Source organism: Narcine bancroftii, chromosome 7 (assembly GCF_036971445.1).
Source record: "Narcine bancroftii isolate sNarBan1 chromosome 7, sNarBan1.hap1, whole genome shotgun sequence".
Classification (NCBI taxonomy): domain Eukaryota; kingdom Metazoa; phylum Chordata; class Chondrichthyes; order Torpediniformes; family Narcinidae; genus Narcine; species Narcine bancroftii.
Window position 1 is genome coordinate 53579087 of NC_091475.1, and position 24015 is coordinate 53603101.

At 41.4% G+C, this 24015-nt stretch overlaps 1 protein-coding gene across 26 annotated transcripts in view; it reads left to right on the forward strand.

The window, feature by feature from the left end:
* dmd (dystrophin) overlaps positions 1 to 19518 on the forward strand; it is a 1604005-nt gene extending 1584487 nt beyond the window's left edge. For 14 of the 26 annotated variants that reach the window (XM_069890130.1, XM_069890120.1, XM_069890110.1 and 11 more), the window contains 4 exons: positions 8741 to 8833; positions 13659 to 13690; positions 17040 to 17104; positions 18111 to 19518. In XM_069890130.1, the coding sequence (XP_069746231.1) occupies positions 8741 to 8833; positions 13659 to 13690; positions 17040 to 17104; positions 18111 to 18195 (275 nt within the window). In that variant the 3' untranslated portion in view covers positions 18196 to 19518. The other 12 variants (XM_069890117.1, XM_069890121.1, XM_069890128.1 and 9 more) reach the window with 8 other exon arrangements.
* Positions 19519 to 24015: the final 4497 nt, after the last annotated feature.

The following is a 24015-nucleotide window of genomic DNA, read 5'->3' on the forward strand; positions in this document are numbered from 1 at the left end:
CTGATGCTCTTTAGTGTGTACAATCTCCATGATGAACCACCCCTCAAATGCTTAAGCCTTAGCCGTAGCAAAAAAATGTATTATGTCAACCTGGAAATTCGAAGATAATTTGAAAATAGAACAATGGTTATATAGAAATGAATAAATGTATTCCATTAGAAAAAATAACATATAGTTTAAGAAATAATATTGAAATATTCGAACAAGTATGGGAGCCTTACATTAAATACAATAGCGAAAACCTACCGGGGACAAACATTACCTAAGTTGGTGGAAGGAGAAGGAAAGAAAAGAATGGACTCAGTAGAATTTCTGGTGTATTTTTGTTGAATGACAACATTGTCTGACTGGCTTAATGCAACCTAGATTGTATACCTAAAATGGATGAGAGGGGGGGTGGGGGGGTGGCTTGGGAGGAGGGGTGGGGGGGGAGAAAAAGTCACTGTATATGTGTGAAAAAGAAAAAGTGTATATCATGGCTAATGTGATTTATGGTGTGAAAAATAAAAAATTTAAAAAAAAAAAATAAAAAAAAAAATGCTTAAGCCTTTTGGGTTGCTATAGAGAAAGTACTGTCCCCATGAATATGGTTTCAAAATGTTGTTTGTGAGCTTCCCATTTCTGGGAATTGCTGGATGTGTTAAAATGCAAGTCAAGCAAAGACCGTTGCAAGCTGGATGCCCACTCACTATTTTATGGACCTTTCAAGCCATTGTCAAAGTGGTAGAAATCATTTGTATTTCACAAAGCAGTGAGAGGATGTTTTAAAATTGGCAATATCAAAAGATTCCAGATCCATGCTAAAGTCACTGCCAATCCTTAGATCAGTGCTGCTACTGTGATGAGGTTGTTTAAAAAAAACATTTATTTAGTGCAATTGTGATTCACAGCTTTGAAAATGTTCAGATCTTTTAGATGATTATTAGTCAGAAAAGACGAGGCAGAAAAATCTTTCTGCTGGGAGTCCGTGAAAGATCTTGCACAACAAAGTTATGCAAGATCATGACATGAACTTATTACAACAGATTAAGTTTGTCAGCTCCAACTCCCTGCTGGCATTCATCTACGTGGTACGTTGGACAGAATTTTAACACCAGACTTTTATGATTTTATTCAGGGGAGATACAAACAAAAATTGGGCTTGAATTCCTGTGCGTTCAACCCTAACTTTTGTTTTTGGGGGGTGGGGGCAGGACAGAAACACTGTTGGGACCGCTGTCAGGGGACATGTTGGCAATCTAGAACACATAAAAGGAGAAACAGAGAAACACAACAGCATGACGATCAGTATTTCCAATTGAAGAAACAGCCTATCAAGTTCCACTGTTTCCATACCTTTACCTCTTCTCACTTTTCTCTCTAATTCTGTACCTCCCCCCACCAGTAGTCTCTCCAACTACCTGTCTCCCACCTCTCGCACCTTCCCCTTGATATCATCCCTTCCCACTTTAGTCTCAATAAAGGGTTCAACCCAAAATGTTGACTGAATATTTCTACCCAAGGAAGCTCTGTGAACCAAAGTTCAAAGTTCCAATTTATTGTCAGTACATACATGACATCACATACAAGCCTTAGATTCTTTTTTCCTGCAGGCCAGGAAGAATTTCTACTTATCAGCAGTGCAAAAATACTATAGTCAAGAAAAAATGTGTTCAAAAGAGAGAAATGTATCATATTTTTACAAATTTAATGCACATATTTTACAAACCAGGCATCCCCACATGTTATATGCATGTGTGCGCTATACGAAAATAGTTCTACATGTTGAAAGAATGCGCACAATTAAAAGCGGGCGTGGGAATATAATAGCGGCATTGAGAGAACGCACAATTTATTTATAGCTGCCATGGGAAAGATGTGTCAGCAATTTACAGCGAGCATGGGAACATTAGTGAGCGGCATAGAAAGAACGGGCACAATTTATAGTGGCCGTGAGAAAGACGCAATTTAGAGAAAGCATAGGAATGTAATAACGGGCATGAGAATGTATTAGTAGCATTGAAAGAAAGGGCACAATTTATAGCGGGCGTGGGAAATTTTGATTTGGGGAATATCTCTTTGAACTGAATGCCATGGTATTCCTATAAACAGTACATTCTGGCTAGGGCACTGCACTTTATCACCTTTTAAGCTGCAGCACCTGGGTAGCCCTCCTGGGACCCAGGTACGATTACTGAGGCAAAGGTGCTTCCAGCACCTTTTAAGCTGCAGGGAGAATCAACCCATTAAATTGCCAACCCGGTGATTTAAGGGGGATCCTGCCCCCGCGATACCGCGGTAAGTGATGCATCGCACACTCAGGGGAATTATCGGTAAGTCTCCCCATCCCCTGCCCCATCAGTCCCCACCCACCATTAATCACCACCCCCCGCAGTCAGTCACCCTCCTCCCGTCAACACGACTCCCACCATCAATTAACATGCATCCCACCACTCGTGCCCCTCCTCCAGCAATGTCCCGCTGCCACGAACATTGAGCTGTCACAACCGGAGTGGCATTCACAGCAGCGGCAGTTTGTGGCGCCCGCACTACTCTCCCCCTCCACACTCCCGCGGCAGTGACCCCTCTTCCCCCCCCCATGGCAGCGACCTCACTTCTCCCATTTGTGGTCCCCCCTCGTGGCAGTGACTTCTACCCCCACCCGGGCCCCACAGCAGCGACCCCTCCCTCTCTCTCCTCCCCCCCCCCCCGATCGTGGCAGACACTTCACCCAGTGTGCAAGTGCTGACGTCACAAGAGTAACCAGGTTGGACGCCAGAGGAACCATCCTGGTTAAGTTTAATTGGGTTCCCTCACTACCTCTTGGGTAGGTTGGACCAAGTTAGATTTGGACCACGCTGACTGGGTCGGACCCTTTCAACCTGCCGAGTGAGCTTGACAGGGCCTAATATTAATTGCCCAGACCCGTCCTTGAGGGAGGAGATTAACAAATCAAGCGCCTCTGATTTGAGACAACATTATAATTAAAATCCTGCTCAACTCTGAAGCCTGTCTAAGATCTATTTAATTGATTCCTCTCTCAAGCTTGTTAATGTGTTACAGCAGATATCATCTCTATAATGGGCAATTGACACCTCTGGGGGAAGTTGATTGGTTGTTAATTGAGGGAGATTAACTGTGGCAGATACTGGTATGTGCTTTGTCTTAAGTCCCATTTAAATGCAAATTACTTTTGTCAGTCGGAATTTAGATATATATCCATACAGTATATGTGTGTGCACATTATACAAAAATATTTTTATACTATTTATGATTTTCTGCGTGTTAAACGCATCCGCACGTTATATGTGTTTGCATTATAAGAGTGAAAATACGGTAAACAAGAAGGAAGTGCAAATAAACTCTGCCATGTCCTGATGGGAGAAGCCAAAACAAAGCATTACTGGGTGGTGCGGTTTCCTGATTGTTGCTGCTCTCCAACGGCAGTGTTCCATGTATATTTTCTCGATGGTGGGGAGAGTTTTACTTGTGATGTACTGGACTTTTGCAGGGCTTTCCATTCCGATAGCAGGCCGTGATGCAGCCAGTTAGCACACTTTCCATCACACATCTTTAGAAGTTTGCCATGGTTTTGATGTCACACCAAAATTCCACAAGCTCTTGAGGAAGTAAAGATACTAGTGTGCTTTCTTCATGATGACATTCGTGTGGGGGTCCAGGGATATTGAAGTATGAGAGCCAGACCCCAGGCTGAAAAACAGCTTCTTCCCATGAGCAATAAGACTGCTGAATGAACTGCTCAATCAGAATTTATTGTCATGAACAAGTCGCGAAATTTGTTGTTTTCCGGCAGCTTCATAATGCGAGCATTTACATAAACCATCTTACAAAAGTAAATAAATAAAAATAGAGCACAAAAAGTCGACGTAAGGCAGTATCTTTGGTTCATTGATCATTCAAGAATCCGATGACAGTGGGAAAGAAGCTGTCCTTGTGCCACTGAGTGCTCGTTTTCAGGCTCCTGTAACTTTTCCCTGATGGTAGCAAGGTGAAGAGGGCATGGCCTGGGTGGTGGGGATAGAGGCTGCTTTCTCTAGACACTGCCTCTTGTAGATATCCTCAATGGAGTGAAGTTTAGTGATGATGTAGTTGGAGTTTTTTCTTGTCCTGTGTATTGGCACCTCCATACCACAGACCGATGCAACCAGCCAGAATGCTCTCCACGGTTCCCCTGTAGAAGTTTTCGAGAGTCTTTGGTAACGTACCGAATCTCCTCAAACACTGCTGGTGAGCCTTCTTCGTGATTGCATCGACATGGAGGCTCCAGGTCAGATCCTTGGAGATATTAACACCTAGGAATTTGAGGTTCTTGACCCTCTCCATGACAGAATCCTTATGTTCTCCTGACTTCCTTCTGAATTCCACAATCTTCTCCTTAGTTTTGCTAACATTGAGTGCGAGATTGTTGGTATGACACCACTCAACGAGCTGATCTATCTCCTTCCTGTGTGCTTCCTCATTGTCAATTTTGATTCTTCCTACAACCGTGTTGACATCAGCAAGCATTGGAATTGCAGCTAGCCACACAGTCATGGGTGTATAGTGAGTAGAGCAGTGGGCTAAGACGCTGGTTCTGTGATTTATTGGGTTAGTACTTGTACAATCAGGTGATAATAAATTAACTCCAAAGGTCCTCCAAAACTGCGACTCCCAGGAATTTAAATCAACCTCTGTATCCCCCACTGATCACTGGATCGTACACCTCTGGTGTTCCCCTCTGAAGTCTATAATCAATAATGGTGGCAATTGAGTCTGAGGTTGTTGGTTGACACTCTGAGCTCCTCCACCAGCTTATTGTTTACACAAGAGACTAGCTGGATGAGGTCACTGCCATTCATCCTGCCTCACTTCACTATGACCATGGTTGATCGATGCTGATCTCAGTTCTTTTTCTTCATCATGTTCAATTCCTCCATATGTTTCTCCATCTCTATCTTCTAAGTACAGGAAAACCACTGGTATATGGCACTTATGGGGATTGGAAGACACTGGATAAGTGTTCTGGATGCTTGAGACTTGCTCTTACAATGCATACTAATATACCTGCATTAAGAATAAATATTACACTGTACGTACACTGAACAAACTTCATTTGCATGAATATATGAACCTAAAAGCATTTTACTTTATTTTCAGTCACATTCTTTGAAAACATTTGTTCATCGCTCCATCTGCAAGTTGCTCCCCCTCCACAGAGCAGCCTAAAAGATTAACATTAACATTATAGATCATTAAACCTCGCCTCCCAATTTTACAGATAACTTCTGATCACTCCCAGCCCTGCCCTCCAATCTTGTTTCTCGCTCTCAGTTTTCACTGCACTCCGGCTCCCCTTCACCCCATGAAAATGGACCATGAGCACCCTGTGCTCTTTCCCCTAACGTTGTCCCATGGCTTCTGATTGGACATCTTTTCTATTTTTCCACTTAAATTGGGGGAGATAAATATGAGAGGTCATAATTTTAAGATGAAAGGGGAAAGTTCTTCACTCAGAGAATGATGGGAGTGTGGAATGAGCTGCCATCTGATGTTGTGAATGCAGACTCAGTCTTGAGTTTTAAGAATAGAATGGATAGATACATGGATGGGAAAGGTCTGGAGGGTTATACAGTGGGAGCAGGTCAGTGGGACTAGTAGAATAATGATCAGCACAGACTAGAAGGGCTGAATGGCCTGTTTCTGTGCTGTAGTGTTCTATGGTTCTAAGTAAACACCTCAATCAGTTCCTGTAGCCGAATTTGTAGGACTCAAAGAAAACCGTTCTGCCTTTTCCGTTACTCTGTGGTTGCTCGCTTAACTCAAGTTGTAACTTGATTGGTTGATTGGCAATTATAAATTATCCTGAATGTTCTGTGAGTGGTAAAATCTGGGAAGAGTTACCAGGAAAGTGGAAAAATACTCTGGGATTGATGTAAATGGTTGGTATGAACTCAATGGAACAAAGGGCCTTTTTCCAAGCTGACTCTCATTTCCTTCTCTCCCCTCACCTCCAACTTAATATCCAGCCCTGAAATTCTCATGCAAGACTGGGGCTGCTGTATTGGCCCAACTTAGTCTGTGTTAATGGCTGTCAGGTTTTTAATTTTTTTAATTTATATACATCACGGTAACAGGCCATTTTGGCCCACGACTCCATGCCACCCAATTTACATTCAATGAACCTATACCCCCAGTATATTTTGAACAGTGGGAGGAAACTGGAGCTCCCAGGGAAACCCACACAGACACGGGGAGAACGTATAAACTCCTTACAGACAGCGCGAGAATCGAACCTCGGTCTGTGCGGCCTTGAAATAGTAGAAAATTGTTCAAACATCTCTGGGAACTGAGTGCAGCAAATGCTGGAAAATGGTGAGCTTGTCAGATAGCTTTTGAGGAGAGAGAAATAGAATTAACGTTTCAGGTCCATAACCTTTCAATCAGAAATCAGACTTGTTAAGATGACCAAGAAAGAACTCTCACACATGAAGTATTTTGCTTTTGTAACTTCATAACCTGTTTGTTTTGATCAGATAGCCCAGCCTTGGCATTAACACACACAGTAAAAATGTAGACCTTGAAAGATAAAAGCCAGCAGTTTGCTTTTAAATCGGCTGCAGTAAAGATCCAAACACATGCTTGGTCTGACAGATTCTCAGTGGTTAAAGATCCCAAGGACCAAGTAGACCTGCTTGCCAGATCACTTTGTACTTAATGATATGCAGCAAGGATCAGTTGACATTGTTTCCATTGAGCAATATTTGCAGCGGGTCAGTTGTTCATTGTTGAACTGAAATTAGAGTGGTGTGTCAATCAGCCTATCAGTTGACTTGCCTTCCTCCTCACCACCGCTGTTGTGGGACTGTAGTTGTAACCAATCAAAGAAATAAAGGCCTTTTGTTTTCATATCAATTCCAAACAAACCTCAGAATGTTGCAACTCAATAGTCCCTGAAGTCTCTTGGCAGATATTTTTCTTTGTATAATTTTCACCAAATAATTCAAGTTAATATGATCTTCAATGTGCTTTATTAATCAAATAGTTTTGACTCGTGTATTATTTTGATTGAGAACTGAAGTGTTCCCCCCTCACATTAATGACTTGCATTGTGTGTGAGTGAGGAGTTGCTCACCATGGGGAACCTCCAGACGTGGCTCAAACCTTTGTAACTCTGAGAAAACCAAGTGCTGAAAACAATAAAAAGCCCCTTTGCCAAACTGAGTAATTAGATATCTAAGCCAGGCCAGTCCATTTTATGCTAGATTGATAATTATTCAGCCAATCCCAGTGGAATCCAAGGAGGTTACTCTTATTGCTTGGTGTGAAGGTGCTTCCTTCTGATTCTGAGCAATTTGGGAGCAAGCTGTTGGTGTTTGGCTGGTCAAACTCCCAGAAGTTCCCTCAACTCACAGTAGAAAATCAAAGTTTAAGTTTCCTTCAGATTATTTACCAAACCTCATTGCATGAATGCATATTAGTTCATGTTGAAATTATATAATCAAAGATATTTTGGTCCCTATTTTCATTTGAGAATAGGCCCCTTGGATTGAGGAAGAAAAGAATTTTTTTTTCAAGGGCGAAATAGACCGCACAGTGGTACTCCTTTGGGGATCTGGGTGCCCTTGTGTATCAAACTTAAGTCGCCAAATGAGGCTTCAGTGCATTATTGGGAAGGCAAATGGAACATAGAATCTTTATCAGAAGGGGAAAGGAGCATAAATGTAGAGCTCATGCAATTGTTATTGAGGGGGTTGATGAGACCACATTTGGGATGTGGCATATTGTCAGCTATTGAGGAGATTGAATGTAGTATAAATCTGCAGACTCCCACAGCTGTCTCGCCTCTATTCAGTCTCAAAGCATCTAAGAACACCATCCCATTTTCTCTTTGTCTCTGCTATATTGAGCCTTCAAGTCTGTGCTGCTCAAATGTGACCATTTCTAACCCGGTACGTCATTGGAAAGTGGGAGGAAACCAGCGGACTTGAAAGAAACCCACGTGGACATGGGGAGAATGAACAAACCCCTTGCAGACAGCGCCAGATTTGAACCCAGGTCGCTGGCGCTGTCATAGCATTGTACTAACCACTACACTAACCATGCTGTTTTTGTGACCTCTTCATTGGCAAGACAATGTGTGGACTCAGCAATTATTTTGCACCATTTCCAATGTCTATTTTGAGCTTCTGGTTGAAGTTATGTCAATTCCCCTTCCCAATGTCTGTCTCTTTTCTATCTCCTCATCCATTATCCACCTATCACTTCTGATCCAATGTCTCAACACACCCATCTGTCTCTCTCTCTCCTACCTAGTTCCATTTGCACTTCACTCCCCCTGACCTGGTTCCGCCTGTCTGCCTCACCTCTCCCTCGAACCTCTGCACTGGCAATTCCCTCTCCACACTCACTCTTGATGCAGGATCTCGACCTGAAGTCTTGGCCATCCTTTTGCAGATATTGCTTGACCTGCTGAGCTCTTCCTGTGCCTAAAAAATAGAAGGGTCTTCCTGACATTCTTAAAATGTACTTGGTTCTTAAAGTATCACATTTTACTCCTTATTCTTTCAGTTTTATTTTGGTGATGATTTTCTTCCACTCTGTTCGGTCATGTTGAGATGTATTGTGAGCATGTACAATGACCGTTAAAGTGCATAATAAAGTTCCTGATACGTGAAAGGTGCACTGCAAGATTGTTTGCATTACAGAATGAAGTACAGACCCCCTTGAGTACATTTAATGAAGTGTAAAAATCTTGTTGTAGGTGAGGATGATTTGTTGAGTGTTCCCCAAAGTACCTCCAGTGGATTGGAAGATGTAATGGAGCAACTTAGCAGTTCCTTTCCAAGCTCTCAGCGTAAGTACATTTTGAATTCTGACTTTATTGCACTTCACCTGACATTGTAGACTCGTAACAGCAACATAAACCAAAGAATTTGAGATGATCAGTGCTCCCTGTGAATAATTCAGCTCTCTTGAATCTTCAAGGTTGTCTCTTTATCCCTCCACAATCTTCCTGATTGTGCCAACACTGTTTAAATGGAATACTTTTTTAAAAGGTTGCCTAAAGGAGGAGGAAAAGCTGGAGGTTACAACTATTTCACTGGTTCTCAATCCCATAAATAGCAGAGACATGTAAGTGAGCCATAGTACGACCTGATTATTGGGAAATGACTTGGAAAAATGGTCCTGATTCGGAGTGAAACAAAGTCACTTCCGTACAAGCACCCAAAGCTGCATCTTCCATTCCAGGGCATCCAAAATGTCCTTTTCTTTGATACATTTTCACTCACTGCTCCTGCACCCATATCTCCTCTATTTCTCATACTCCTGCCCTCGCATAGAATGCACGAAAATCATCAGCGACGTAAAAGGGAAAGAATAAAGAGTAAGATTTAATACTTTCAGAACCAAATACATTTTAAGAATGTCAGAAAGACTCCTCTTTTTTCCAGCACAGGAAGAATTCAGCAGCCCTGCCCTTAACCCACCCTTTTCCCAACCAGAATAAGTATAGAGTCCCTCTGACCCTCACTTTCCACCCCACCAGCCTCCCTGTCCATCACGTTATCCTCCAACATTTCTGCCAACTTCAACACAATCCCACTACCAGCCACATCATCCCCTCCCACCCCAATCCACTTTTCACAGGAACGAGTCTCTGAGACTCCGTCTGCAGTTTTTCCACTCCCTAAGGCACTTTTCACTGTGATCTCAGGAAGTGGAACACGTCCCTCCTAGTAACTCCCCACCCTCCTCCCCCCACCCCCATTGTTCTGTCCTTCACCTCATCCATTGTCCAAACACAACATATTCCTCCCAAATGGTATGAGCATTGATCTTTCTAATTTAAGGTAACCCCACCTCCTTCTAATTCCACAATTCCCATCTCTTATCTATCTACTCCATTTTTTCCTTTAAATTTCCTCTCCCCAACCCTCTTCATCATGGTTTTCCACCCTCCACCCTACATTCAGTCACCCCTAAGCCCTTAACTCACTTTCTTTCCCTCCTCGGAAATGTAATTTCGATTCTTCTGTCTTTATCTTGGCGAAGGTTTCAGACCCGAAACACTGTCCATTTCTCCCCATGGATACGATCTGACCTTCAGAGTTCCTCCAACGATTCTTTGTCTGCTTCTGAGTTGATTGTTAACGTTGACAACCATGTAAATATCAAACTGTTAACACCTGAAGTGACCTTTTCTGATTACCTCGTATTATTGTTTTTTTTAATATATTTTATTGAAAATGAGAGATGGGGTGGATAAATTTATCTGGAATATCAATAATACTCCAAAATCAATGCAGTTCTGCATCCCCAGAGGGATTTTTGACTCCTGCCACTTTCATCCTGGAATGAAGTAGGGTAGTTGTTAAATCCATGTGAAAGAGCTGACACCACATTACACGCCATCTCGCTGATTTATGTCGTGGTGAATAGTGTTGCTGTCCAGGACAGAGTGCTTCCTGGAAATGGTTTAACGTTTTCTCTCAAGAAAATAAAATTGCTTGGGTACGTGTTTTATTCATTTTAAAAGGGCCTTTTTTGATTAAAACAATGGTGATATAATTTCCCTTCCTTCAACAGGTATTTTGCTCATAATGGCTGTGTCCGTCTACATTTGTCTAAATAAATCATTTTGTTTACATTTTGAGAGAAAAGTTCTTTGTCCATCAACTGCCGAGTGAACTGTGTGCCCAGATGAAAATGTGTTGGGGAAGTTATTCAGACAAGTGCAATTATCCCATTCTCACTCTTCAAAACTGAGGTTTAGCTTCTGCATTAACATGAGTTATGTGGGGGTTTTTAATTGTTGAAACATGTTTGTGTTTTTTTGCTTTATATCTATGTTTTTAGCAAATGGTGTGTCTTGCAAATGATGAAAATTTGAAAAATGATGAATGCACTGACGTGTTCAGGATTGATTTGATCAATTTGATTTCTGGACAGAATTATTAAAATCTCTGCAAAATTATTATTAACATGTAAAATTGATCCTGTGGGGAATGAACTTCAGTACCTCAGTTGTTGCATTGAGATGGATTAGCTGAGAATGCTGTAAGGAGATAAAGATACAGGTACAGTAATGCAATCTGCTGTTCATTGGCTGACATGACTGGAATATATGTTTTACAGTTACAAAAAAAAGGAAAAGCAGTGGAAATTTTAAAATTGTTGAAAGTTGAAGTTTAGGATAAAGAGCGTTCACATGTGCAAACCCAAGTACAAAAGAATGGATGGAGGTTGGTCCCTGGACCGCTTCTGAATGACTGATTGTATCTTCATAACCAGCATGTTTGACCTTTGACAGGTCACTTGCCTCACTGTTGTGGCGTTCATTGTTCCTACTGACTGCTGAGGATTGCAGGGTGGTTTGACTGTGTTATCCACAGGCTGGAATTGTAGGGCAACAGATGAAGTGCTGGAAGAACTCCACAGGTCAGACAACATCCATGGAACCACATTGAAGATTCAAACCAAAATCCTTTCTTTGGGATGCCCAAATAAGGAGTAGGGAGGAGCGGATGCTGACCAGATGCACTTTCATTTTTGCAGTTGCATCAGCGAGGACTTCCCAGTGGCCCAACCACTTCTCATTCCCAAGCTTGCGTGGCCAGCCATGGCTTAAGGTGCTGCCAGTTTGAGGCCACACGTAAATTGGACAAAGAACGTTTTGTATTCTACCTTGGCAGCCTCCGACTGGATAGCATCAATATCAACGTCAATTTTCAATTGCCCTCTCTTCACATCCCTCCCCCATTACTCTGGCCTCATTCCTTTTCCTTTCCTCCCTACCTGCCCATCTCCAACACCTTCCTTCCTCCAGCTCCACCCCTCCACACCCTTCTTCCCTTTCCTCCAATCAATGCATCTTTCTCAGTCCTCTGCTCTTTCCCCATCATCTCTTTTTCTGCCCCTCTCATCTGCCAGCTTTCACACCTCCTGCTCTGCAACCTATAGTTCAGCCATCCACCCAGTTCTTGCTATTCCTGGTAAAGGGTTTTCAACCCAAACTGTCGACTCTCCATGGATTCTGCCTGGCCCACTGAGTTCTTCCAGCACTTTGTGTGTTGCTCCTGTTTTCCAGCACCTCCTTTTGACACAGCAAAGGGGTTTGGTTACTGAAGATCAGAAACAGGTTGGTCAAAGCAGTATCCCAAGGAACAGTAGCAGGTTTTAAATAACAATCCTCCATTGGGATTTCCCAGTACCCTGGAGGTGCCTGTTAACATCTATTTTGTTTGGCAAGTATTTTACATTGAGAAAACAAATGTAGTGCATACCAATCACAAGCTGTACCAATGGGGTTCAGGCTTTGGGTAGAGAAATTTGAATTGCTAGGGAACTACCTTAAATTCATCTGTGGAGATTGGTGCCATTTGTAATGTATACCATGTGGAGAATCCTTTTTGAATAGTTTGGCTTTCTGTTCCATCAATCCACTTTTAGACAATGAGATTTTCCAATGATATTTGAGTCTCAAAACTGGAACAAATAACAAAAGCTAATCACCAATTTGTGATGTTCCAGTTGAAGTTATATTGGGTCACAAAATCTTACCCATTCCCTCATTTTGTCGATGAAACGATGTTACTCACAAAGTTTTATATTTAAGTAACTCTTCAAATTTGGCTCTGTGATGTGAAGAAATGTTGGTGTAATTTAGTTAAATATAGAATCACATCGGATCCAGTGTCCTGACATTTGCTCCAGGAATTGCTGCCTAGTCTTCAGTATGCAAAGTTCAGATGTCACAGAATTATCCATCATCGATCAAGATCAGTAACGAAACAAGAGATCTGACAAATTATCAACCGCCTTTCAACTAGACAATGAAATTACAGCTCAAATATTATGCAGAGATGATGTATGATAGCCAGCCATAATCTGAAATAGAATACGCCAAAATTAGATCATCATGTCCAAAACATAAGATCTGAATGTGATTTTTTTTTAATTGTCTGTCATTTTAATTAAATGGATGATTTTAAAGAAAAGCACATTATGTACAGATAACATCTGTAGATCAAATATTTTACTCAATGATAATTGGTGATGAACTTGGATGAGCAGCAACTTAAAATACGAGCATTTCCATAACTATTTTTCGACATTAAGGAGTCATGGTGAAGAGCATTTTTAGCTGTAGATTTTAAAACTAGTGTAACCATCCAAATGTGACTCTTAATGGTAGAGAGATCAGTTTGGTACAAGTTCAATTTGCAAAATTGTCTCGTTGAGTGAATGCGGAAATTTTAATTCCCAATAGTCAGATTGTGGCCATAAAATACTCAAAATGGTAGGTTATTTCAGAGGGGCAGTAGTACTTGGTGTTAATTGATAACTATGGGAAAACTTAACTGTAGTTTCTATCTCAGGCTGAAGAGGTCAATGTCATCTTATTAAAAAAATTATCGAACAATGTCCTTTAGCTGTGATACAAAACCTCAGTGGGACATCCTGGAAAGTGGTTGATACCTCGTGCAATTTGGTATTGATGTGGTTACACTGCAGATGGAGTTCAAAATAATTTTCTCACCTGATGGTATTTGACCTGAGACAATTTCAGACCTCATTCTCATCCCCAGTTGTTTGCATGAAAATGTTTAACTCTGTGTCAACGTTCACCGACGATGTTGTTTCTTCTTTTCTCCCTTTCATCTACTCATCACCTAAAGGGAGGGATCCTCCTGGAAAGAAAGTGAAAGAGGTTGGTGAGCCAAACTCACTGCCACACCAGTGTTGCTTGGGCATGTTTGCTTCTTCCATTTGTCACTAGCACTTTCAGCAAATATATTAAATGTGCATTTCACACTTGCTGTCTGTTCTCACTACTAATAACTATTGGCCTGTGCTATGAGCCATTGATACAGCAATTTGATTTTGTAAAATACTTCCTAAATCATAGCAACTAATCATCAGTTGTCCATAAACATGCTTTAGTTTTTTTACCTGTGTGGTACAGCATCACTAATTTTATGGGAGTGATGCATCAGGGTCTCGTGATAGTGTGCTGCTTATATTGTTCGTTTGTTTTGAATTCACGTGGGGAAAAGGTCACTCGTAAAGTATAGTAAATAGATGTGTTTATTTGCCACATTGGAAAGTCAGAACTGTAAAAGTGGGTGATTGTATTTCTTTGTTGTGAAGCATCGCTCACCCAGACATCTGCTCCACACCACTTGATGGAGCACCTCATGTGGCAGGTAAGATCCCATGAGGAACGGAAAAACGCTTGACATTTTTGTTTGTCAAGATGTGTTCCCTCACCAGCACTGAAACATTAGTCGCAAAATAAATTCTCAAAATGTGATGAATTTTTACAAATCAAAACAGATGATTGATGTGGAAACCAACATGAATTAGAGGCTTGTATCCCGCATAAAAACCTATAATTGGGAAGGCAGGAAAGAAGTTGCTGTGGTGAAAATAGAACCTTTGTACAGGAACATCTGAAAAGCAAGGTCTAAATAAGAGTGCCTCATCCATTTGCAAAAAGTTCCCCAATAAATTTTTGAATTGTTGGACAAGCACAAGGTTTAAAAAAATCCAACAAGAATCTTCATCACTACAATTCCTTCTCTTCAATTACTTCCATACTCATCTTTCTCAAGGTATTCCAAACTTTTTATCAAAAGTAAATTGTACTGTGATAGTCACAAGTCTGGAGGTTTGGGCTGGACAGGTGTCCTTGTGAAAAATGCTTTACTGATATTGCCCAAAGTTTGTTTTAAGGGACAGTGCAAAGCCACCTTCGCCATCAATATTAAATCTAATCAAACAAATTCTCATCTATGTGGCATTTTCTTCATCTGTCTGGAGAATCAGAGTCAGCTGTTTGGACTAATTTGTTTGAGATTATCTATCTTACTCCCAACAACTGAGCAATGAGAGGTACAGTGCGTCGTCAGCTCTGTAAATGCTACCAAGTGACACAGCCATCGTTATCTGGACCCATGGAGTCCTCTCTGTTGGTAAAACACGAAAGTCTGCAGACATGGTGGTTGAAGCAAAAACACAATGCTGGAGAAACTCGGCAGATCTATGTAGCAAAGAGAAAAATACATAACTGACATTTTGGGCTTGAGCCCTTCATCGAGGTATGAAAAAATATTGGGTGGTGCCCAAACAAAAAATTCTCTCTGTTACTTGCTTCCTCTTTGCTGTGCAGAATACCCAGTATCAGCAAAAGAAATGCCCTTCTTTTTGTTTGATTATTAAATTTGCGTTTGAATCCGTGTAGCTCAACTGATGCTTGTTCATCATTCACTGTTTTTAATGAGAAATCGTTTTTATTTAGTTATTTCTTTTTTTTTATGTTCTCCTTCAGTTTTTATTGAGCAATTTATATTCTTCAAAGTCTGAAATTCTTTTTTTCAATTCCATAACAACATATCCAGATGTGAATTTAACACATTTTCAGCTCATTGTTTAACAGTGAGAACTATCTTGAGATTCTCTGTCTTGCTTTAAATATCGACAAGTCCTCACTGTTGTGTGTGAACAACTCGTCTTCGGGTTGATTTCCTCAAAGCAACACAACAATCAATAAACACATAAACTGTGTTTAGGTGAAGATAAAACAATGAAAACAGGCGCATTGGCAGTCAAAATTTACAAAAACTGAGAAAGAAAATCGGCATGTTGTGAAGTCTTCAGGGCTGAGTTGCTGGCAATTATTTTATGGTGTTTCATCGCCATTTATTGTAATCGCTGCCTTTACAATTAGTAGCTGCATTGGGCTTGCTCATCACTCAGAATGCAGGAGTGAATGGCAACACTCAGAAATAAAATCCCTTGGTGGATTTCAGGGAATAATAAAAAGCACTTTGGGCTCTGTATTGGCATTTATAATTGTTGTTACTGTATATACTTGAGTAATCGTCGAGTTTTTTGGACCAATTTTTCAAGTCACATGGGGGGAGGGGTCAACCTTCACATGGGTCATACTTTTAACCGCCACAAGTACCTGCGCCGTTCAAGGCGTCAGGAGTTCGGTTGTCCAAGACCTGGTGGTCAGTTTGCATTCAGGGCATCTTGAGCTCGGATGGGCAGGTGGTCGGGGTCCAGGAGAGAATCTGTGGCCGGGGCTTCGGGAGCTCGAATGGGAAGGTGGCCGTGGCCTAGGAGACTGTCTATGGCCAGGGCTTCAAGAGCTCAGGAGGGTAGATGGCCTCGGGAGCTTGGATGGGCGGGTGGCCAGGGTGTCAGGAACTCAGGTGGTCAAGGCCAAAAATAAGAGGGTCGACTTTTACACAGGATATTTGGGCCAAAAAAAGGGAGGGGGGGGGTTCGATTATTACAACGAGACTATAAGGTAGCTTCTAAAATATAGCAAGTAGTGTTACAGTATTAAAAATGAGCCATCTGTCTGAGACAGCTTGGAAAGGTACATCCTCTTGCACTTGAAAGCCAGCAAGATTATCAGCTCGCATATGGAAAGAACCTCAGGACATGTTTTCTGGTTCACTTTATTGTCATTGTACCCAGAAAACTAGCCGATCAAATACAACCAGCATCTAACTGGAAGTTTTAAATCAGGTGATGTAAACATTACAATAAAACATGTCAATTTAAACCAATAATAACACGATACTCCAGCGAACTTAAAAAATACTGGTTTTACAGTGTGAGTGTAGTACCGTTCAGCACTGTGATTCAGCATTCAATATAGTCACAGCTTCGTTTATATATTTTTAAAAAAAGCTCTCCTTGAGCCTCCTGATGCGCGAGCGAAGGCTCCTGCAGTGCCTGCCCAATGGGAGAAGAGTAAAGAGTCCTTGATTTGGGTGTGATGCATCTTTGATTGTGTTTCTCGCCCTGCTCAGGTATTTTCAAAGGTAGGCAATGTGATACCGATAATCCATTGGGCAGTTTTCACTACCCCTAGTGTGCCTTGAGATCTTGTGCAAGACGATTCCCGTTCCACCCTGAAATACCATATGTCAGTACGCTCTCTATTGTGCAACTATAGAAATCCAACAGTACCCTGGGAGAGAAGTGTTATCATCCTCATGCTCCTCAAAAAAATAAAGACCCTGTTGTGCCTTTTTAAACAGAATCAAAGAATTGGGAGACCAAGTGAGATCTTCAGAGATATGGACGCCAAAGAATTTAAAGCTCGGTAAATGCTCCACCACCTCTCCAATTACGTAAATAGGGATGTAAGTGTGGCTTCTGGCACACCTGAAGTCCACAATGATCATCTTGGTCTTCTGAGTGGTTGAGTGCCAAGTTGTTATTGGCACACCACAAGGCCAGGCGCTGAACCTCATCCCCACAGCACCAATGGCATAACCCCAGATGATGGAGCTTGGGGTGTCTTGGTCTGTCAATGCCAGGGATAGGATTAATCTTTCATTTGGGGATAGCTGGTGAAGTTGCTGAACTGATTCCCAGTGGACTAGACTTTGATCCAGAGATTTCTGTTTGAAGTTCACTATAAGGAATTAAAATTCAAGAAGTTCAATAACTCTTGAAAAGTAAACTAGTCTCAGTAATTCAGACCAACTCTTTGTGAAGGCTGATCTGGCTCATCCATGTTCTCAGTGAATTAATGCTATCAATTGCCTGTCAGATCCAGGCCTGACAAATCACTCATTTCATGGGGTAGTTGGAGATTAATGCTGGCTTCAGATAATGCTTATGAATTAATTGTCACCAAACATCAGAAACCTCATCAATGTGCTGCTTGCTTGTAATGAAGAATGCTAAAAACGTAATCAGGTCTGCTATGATATCACTATTGTTTGAATGTATTTTGCTCAGCTTTTGAAATGATCTTTGAGTAAATACCCTGATAAATTAAGGATTAAAAATCATGATGTTGCCTCTTGCAGAGTTGCAGTGAATTGATAATATTTCAAATTAAGTCACATGATAAACTAAACTTGGTGAAATTCAGTGATACTTTGCCCATGTGTGTTCCACAAACTTGAAAGCTATCGGATGCATTAATTATTCTCACACATAACGTGAATTTACATCCATGTGAAAGACATCATGATTTCTGGTGTTTTAATAAAATTTGCTTCATCCGCTTTCTTGCTGGCAATTCTCAACCTTGTCCCTGCACTGCAAGGGTGTGAGGCAATGACCCTTGTAACCTCTGGTTTCTCAATCCTCTGCAGGTACCAATGTAGGCAGCCTCTTCCATATGGTGGACGATCTTGGCCGTGCAATGGAAACCTTGGTGACGGTCATGACAGACGATGAGGCAGTGGAGTAACCAGATGTGCTTTATCACAACATTGGCTTCAGATGTCAAGCATGGTTTTTATATGTTCATACAAAATATAAATGGATTGAACCGTACAGGTTTACAAGTTAAAAAAAAAGAAAACATCTATTTTTTTGTGAAAGGTAGTGGTAATATACTGTAGATTTCAGTAGTTTCCTAAGTCTGTTATTGTTTTGTTAACAATGGCAGGTTTTACAGTTCTATGCAATTGTACAAAAAAAAAGTGAAAACATATAAAATCTTGGTAGCTACATACCTTGCCATTTCTTTGTATGGAACGTGTTTCGGATTGTTAAATTTATAACATTGATGAAGATTGTTCACTAAAAGGGTGCTTTCTAACAAATAACACATCATTTTATTGTTTATAAACTCCCATCCCCTGAATAAGACAATTTTGAAATGGTAAGAGGTAATGCATTTGTCTTTGCAACATTTCAGCTGTAATCAAATGAGAAAAATACATTCACAATATTTTTCTTCTTTTCACTTAAAATATTGTAGCACATAAGCCGAACCAAAACTCTTTATCCAACATCTCCGTTTTTTTAATGAAATGCCAGGAATGAATTGCTGCATCTCCCAGAAAGTCTCCATCATTCAAGTACAGTCATCATGCAATGGAGAGATCTTATTTGTTTGGCATTGGATATCCAAAAAAAATACCTAAACTACCATGTTAATTCTACCTCATTGCTTTGTTTTGGCTAAAATTTACCAGAGTTTAAGTTGTCATTTGAAACAACAAAAATTAATCATGTACAAAGCCTCTCCATAAATGGGCAGTAATTTTCGAGACTGCTTATGGCTGTTATCTTTCCAATGCACCCTCAAACCAACTTTTTTAAGGTGTCTTCGGTTTTCTAATCCATTTAAATAAGGCACACGTTAAGGGTTAGTTTTACTACAGATGTTGCTGCTAAAATAGATCTTTGCTTGCAGCAACTGTGCTCTCAGTTGTGATTTCATGAAATAGAATATTAGTTTTTGGGGTGAGTCCAAAAAAACCATGCAAAATATGAATTATTTAAAAATATCATGAAGCATTTAAGTTCACTTTGTATGACCTGAATGTATTTGACTATGGAAGTAATCAGTATAACTTGGTGCATAAATATCACTATGGCATGTTTTGTCATTTTAACCAGTATTGTTTGTTATTCAAATATTATCATAATATATTGCATTATACATTACATTAACATCTTCAAAACATACTAATTGTTTTGTAAAGTATATTTTCTTGCATAATCACCACATATCAAATTTCACACAATATATGCCTTACTATTGTATTATATATTGCTTTACTGTGTATACAATTAAAGCACGCAATTATATTACTTATATTGGTACTTTATTTTTCATCATGTTGTGCAAAATAGGCTGCTTCCTTTTGGTGTTAAAAGCTACTGGCACACATTCAGCTTTTGTTGTTTATTGATTGGAGTAGTTCTACTTTGCAAGGCACCAATTTCTGAAATTATCAATTCTTCCTGGTCAAATAACCTACACTTGCGATGAACAAACAAAACTCTGCAGCAAAATCTGAGGGACAGGTTGAAGTTGATTCTGCAAGTTTCAAAATGATAACTAGATACACTTAGTCAATCGTCCCTTCTAGCCCTGAGCTACGAACACTTGATGAATTGCATCTCACAACAGCATCAAGCTCAGTTTCCTGACAGGTTTTCCAGCTTTTATTCCTGTTTCTAAACTCCACCTGGAGCAGAGGATATCTTTCATCTTAAAATTGCATTTCTTAGTTCAAGTTTACCAGCATTAGGTTAGTCCCAGGACAAAAAAAAACAAGATGTGATAACAGATTGGACTGGAATTTAACTATCTGTAAGCACGTCTTGCAATGGGTTGAGAAGATGTATAGGTTGAACCACTTTAATCTGGCGACCTTGGGACCTGGCCATTGCTGTTCCACATAAAGTGCCAGAAAGCAGAAATATGACCCATAAACCCTCTATGTAAACATCAATGGCAGAACAAGGCATAAAACAGAAAATAATACTGTGGGACAGCATCCCTTTTACAGTGCCAGCAATTGGAACATTAGTACAAACTCCTTAGAGATAGCGTGCGACTCGAGCCCCAGTCACAATTGCTGGCACTGTAAAGGTTGAAAAAGCCACTGTTAGTACAAACTCATTACAGACAGCGTGGGACTCAAACCCTGGTCCCGATCGCTGGCACTGTAAAGGTTGAATCTGTTGTGATCACCACCAGGGTTTGAGTCCCGTGCTGTCTGAAAGGAGTTTGAACTAATGGAGATTCAACCTTTACAGTGCCAGTGATCTGGACTGGGTTTTGAGTCCTGTGCTGTCCCTAAGGAGTTTGTACTAACAGCGGCAGATTCAAAACACGCTGGACCATGGGAGTTGCCGGATAATAGAGGTTCAACCTCTCGAAAGTAAAATGCACAAAACTCTTGCAGGAGTCAAAGCAAGTTCTTGTTGAAGAGTTGAAAGAAGATTGAGTTTGAGTCCAACAAAAGAAGAGTGATGAAGATTCAGAAACATGGGGCTTGGGACCTTCATTCCCTAAAACGAGAACTCCACAAAGAAGTGGTTCCTCCCTCCAATCCAACAGAAAGGGGAGATGAACCCAGAGACAGAGAGCATGTACAAAGCACTGGAAAGGAAGGTCTCTTTCACTGTTGGATTTTTGTTGATCTGGTATTTTAATGAGATCAGTGCTGGCAACTCAAAATTCAACGACATCAGGTTGCAGCAAACAGCTTTTGTTGACTTTAGCTTCAGTCCTAGAAAACTTGATCCATGTGTGGATTTACCATTGAATGCATTCAATCGCAAGAGTGGGCCTGAATTCACTTCTCTGCTGGGAAAAGAGACCACTATTCTACAAGAGGAGCTGTTCATTTCACAGGACTGTTCTAAAGTCAAGAGTCACCTCGTACAACTCTGGATAATTTTGGAACAGACTCGATCTCATGTTTTACATTGCAATATTTGTTAATAAATGGCCATGGTCCCTTGCATGTATTACCATTTAGATTTTCTGGATCTTGAGATGTCTGTATATAACAAGGATATGTGATGTTTACTAATAAATCAGGAGAGGGTATTGTCCCGTGGGGAGGGCATAGAAGGTGTGACTGTGTGAGGAAGGAGAAAGGGTGTGGGGTGGGGAAGGGGGTGTGGTTGTGCAGGGAGGGGAAGAGGGTTGCCCCTTTTCCACTGGCGTCCCAGTTAATTGGCCGTGCAGTGTCCCGGGATAGGAAGCCCTTTGTGCTGTTTCCACTGGGCCACCTTTAACTGGGACACTGACTGCTTTTCCACTGAACACAACGCATCCCCAGGGATCAGAGTGTTCAACCTTCAACCAGAAACGGGTGACTTTCTGCTGTCCCTTTTCCACTGGTTTAATCAGCACGCCGGCATCAGTTGGCACAGGGATATGAGTAGGGGGAGAGGTGGTTAATCCCTGGTGTGATTTGACATCATTTGATGCCGTTGTGCTGATTGTTTTCCTTTTCCACTGGACCCTTAACTGGTTAATTCCTTTTTAATTCCTTGGGCAGGGTGCCAGTGGAAAAGGTACTGTTGTGGGGAGGGGGAGAGAGCATGGTTCAATTGGGAGGGGAGTGTGGCTTCATGGGCAGGGGGAGGTGGAAGAAGATGGGACACTGAAGGGAGGCGAGGAATTGGGGAAGGGTGTGGTGAGAGGGAGGGTGTAGGGAGAAGAAGGGGGAAGGTGTGGAGGACGAGAGGGGGTGGGAAGGGGATGGAGGTGTGGGAGGAGGGAAGGGGAGAAGAAGGGTGTGGGGAGAGGAAAGGAGGTGTGGGAGGAGGGGGAAGGGGAGAGGGTAGTGATGGGAGAGGGTGTGGGAGGAGGGGTAAGGGGTGTGCCTCTATGGTGGACTGTGAAAATAAGAGGAATTTACCAATAAGGTGAGAGACTGAATGGTGGTGTTGGCCATGAGAGGTGGTGCTGGTTCGCTCTTTGAAAATCTGTTTCTAAATACAAGGGTGAAAATGGATCAAGGGAGATTAAAGAAATTTTTTTCAAAAGCAGAAACAAAACTGACTGCTGAAAATTGGAAATATTATCAAAATTGAGGAGAAACTTGGAAATCTCTGCTGGTGAAGTTTATCTGTAATTGTTTAATTACTGTCATCCCTTTAGAGATGAAATGTGGCTCATTGGAATTTGAGCTGAACTAGGGCATTGTTGGAACACTGGGTGGCACGGAGAGTGTAGAGGGCAACAGAGTTAGCATAGTAGTTAGTGCAATGGTATAGCACCAATGACCAGGGTTTGAATCCCGCGCTGTCTGCAAGGAGTTTGTACGTTCTCTCTGTGTCTGTGTGGGTTTCCTCTGGTTTCCTCCCACCATTTAAAAATGTATTAGGCGTTAGATCCAGAATTGTACCTCTGGGGAACATTATGGACATGTGTTTTAGACTGTCCAAATACCAAATTCAGTTTGTAATGGTCACCTTGGTGGTAACCAGGAAGTGTATAGCGGTCTCGTGAAAGTCCGACTCCCAACTAAACATTACATGGTGGAATATGGAAATGCAGAGTTGTATTCCCTTGGAGAAAATCACGTGCAATTTAAGGAGGAAATATGACACATTTGTGAGAGTGTGACAATCTTATCTGCAGTATATGGGTCTGCAGGTATGACTATCCCCCGTCGGATTAAGGGTAATGAAACAATCCTTCCCAACACAGAAATGATTGGGATCGATATGTGACATGGTGCGGGTGACGTGCTCTGTTAGCCATTTTTCTTTTTATTCCTTACTTTTGTTTTCTGCTCTCTCCTAGGCTTTTCCCTAATTTTCTGTAGGGATCATTGACCCCACTGGTATTTGGTTTTTTTGTATCTGTATAATTTATGTGACTTTATTCTTAGTTGTATCAGGTTATGGTGGGTGGGGGAGAGATAAAACGGTCTCTGGACATTGGTGTTGGAAGAAATTGCTTTGTAGGTCTGAATTAATATGAGTCTGTGAAAATCAAAAATAAAACGTACCAGGATTGTAGGTCAATTGAGTTTAATATGGCGGCACGAACTCCAGGGCTGAAAGGACCTGTTGCCATGTTGTGTGTCTAAATTTAATTTTAAATTTTAAATTTAAGACGAGAGAAGCAAAGGACAGAGAGATCAGTATTTGGTGTGGGTTGGAGAATTAAACTCAGATGCAGTTGAAACCCTGGAAAACTGCATGTAGCAGACTGAATGGAGTTGTTCCAAAAAGTGAGAACCTGATCTGTGATTGATTCATGCAATGCAGAGGAGACAGCATTGTGAGCACCAATGCAATGCACTGAACAGGTGAGACAAGTGGGCCACTGCTCCAGCTGGATGGAATGTTTGGCGATTGGCTGGTGGGAAGGGAAAGGGTGCAAGACCAGGTGCTGGCTGGCTGGTGGAGATGGATGTGTGCACCAGAGAATTAGGGAGAGAACCACCCCTTTGGGATACCAAAGGAGGAAGCAAAATAGTGGAGGATTTGGAGGAGTTGCAAGTTACAGGGAAAGGGTGATAGGGTGGAAGGTGAGGAGGCCAATGGGATCAACGAGCTTGGGTGGAAGGAGGAAAGAGGGTTGAAAACACCAGGTTGGGTAATGGAGGAGTCACAGTCGAGGGTGCGATCAACAGAAATGAGGAGATAGGAATTCGATTAGAATCACTAATGTAAAGCTTGTTTCATCCCAAAAAGTGCATAGAAAATGGGAGAATTAATTGTGACCTGAACAGGACTGGGATGAGGGCTCACCAAGTGTCCTTGGGCTTCCAATGGAGTGGTGGC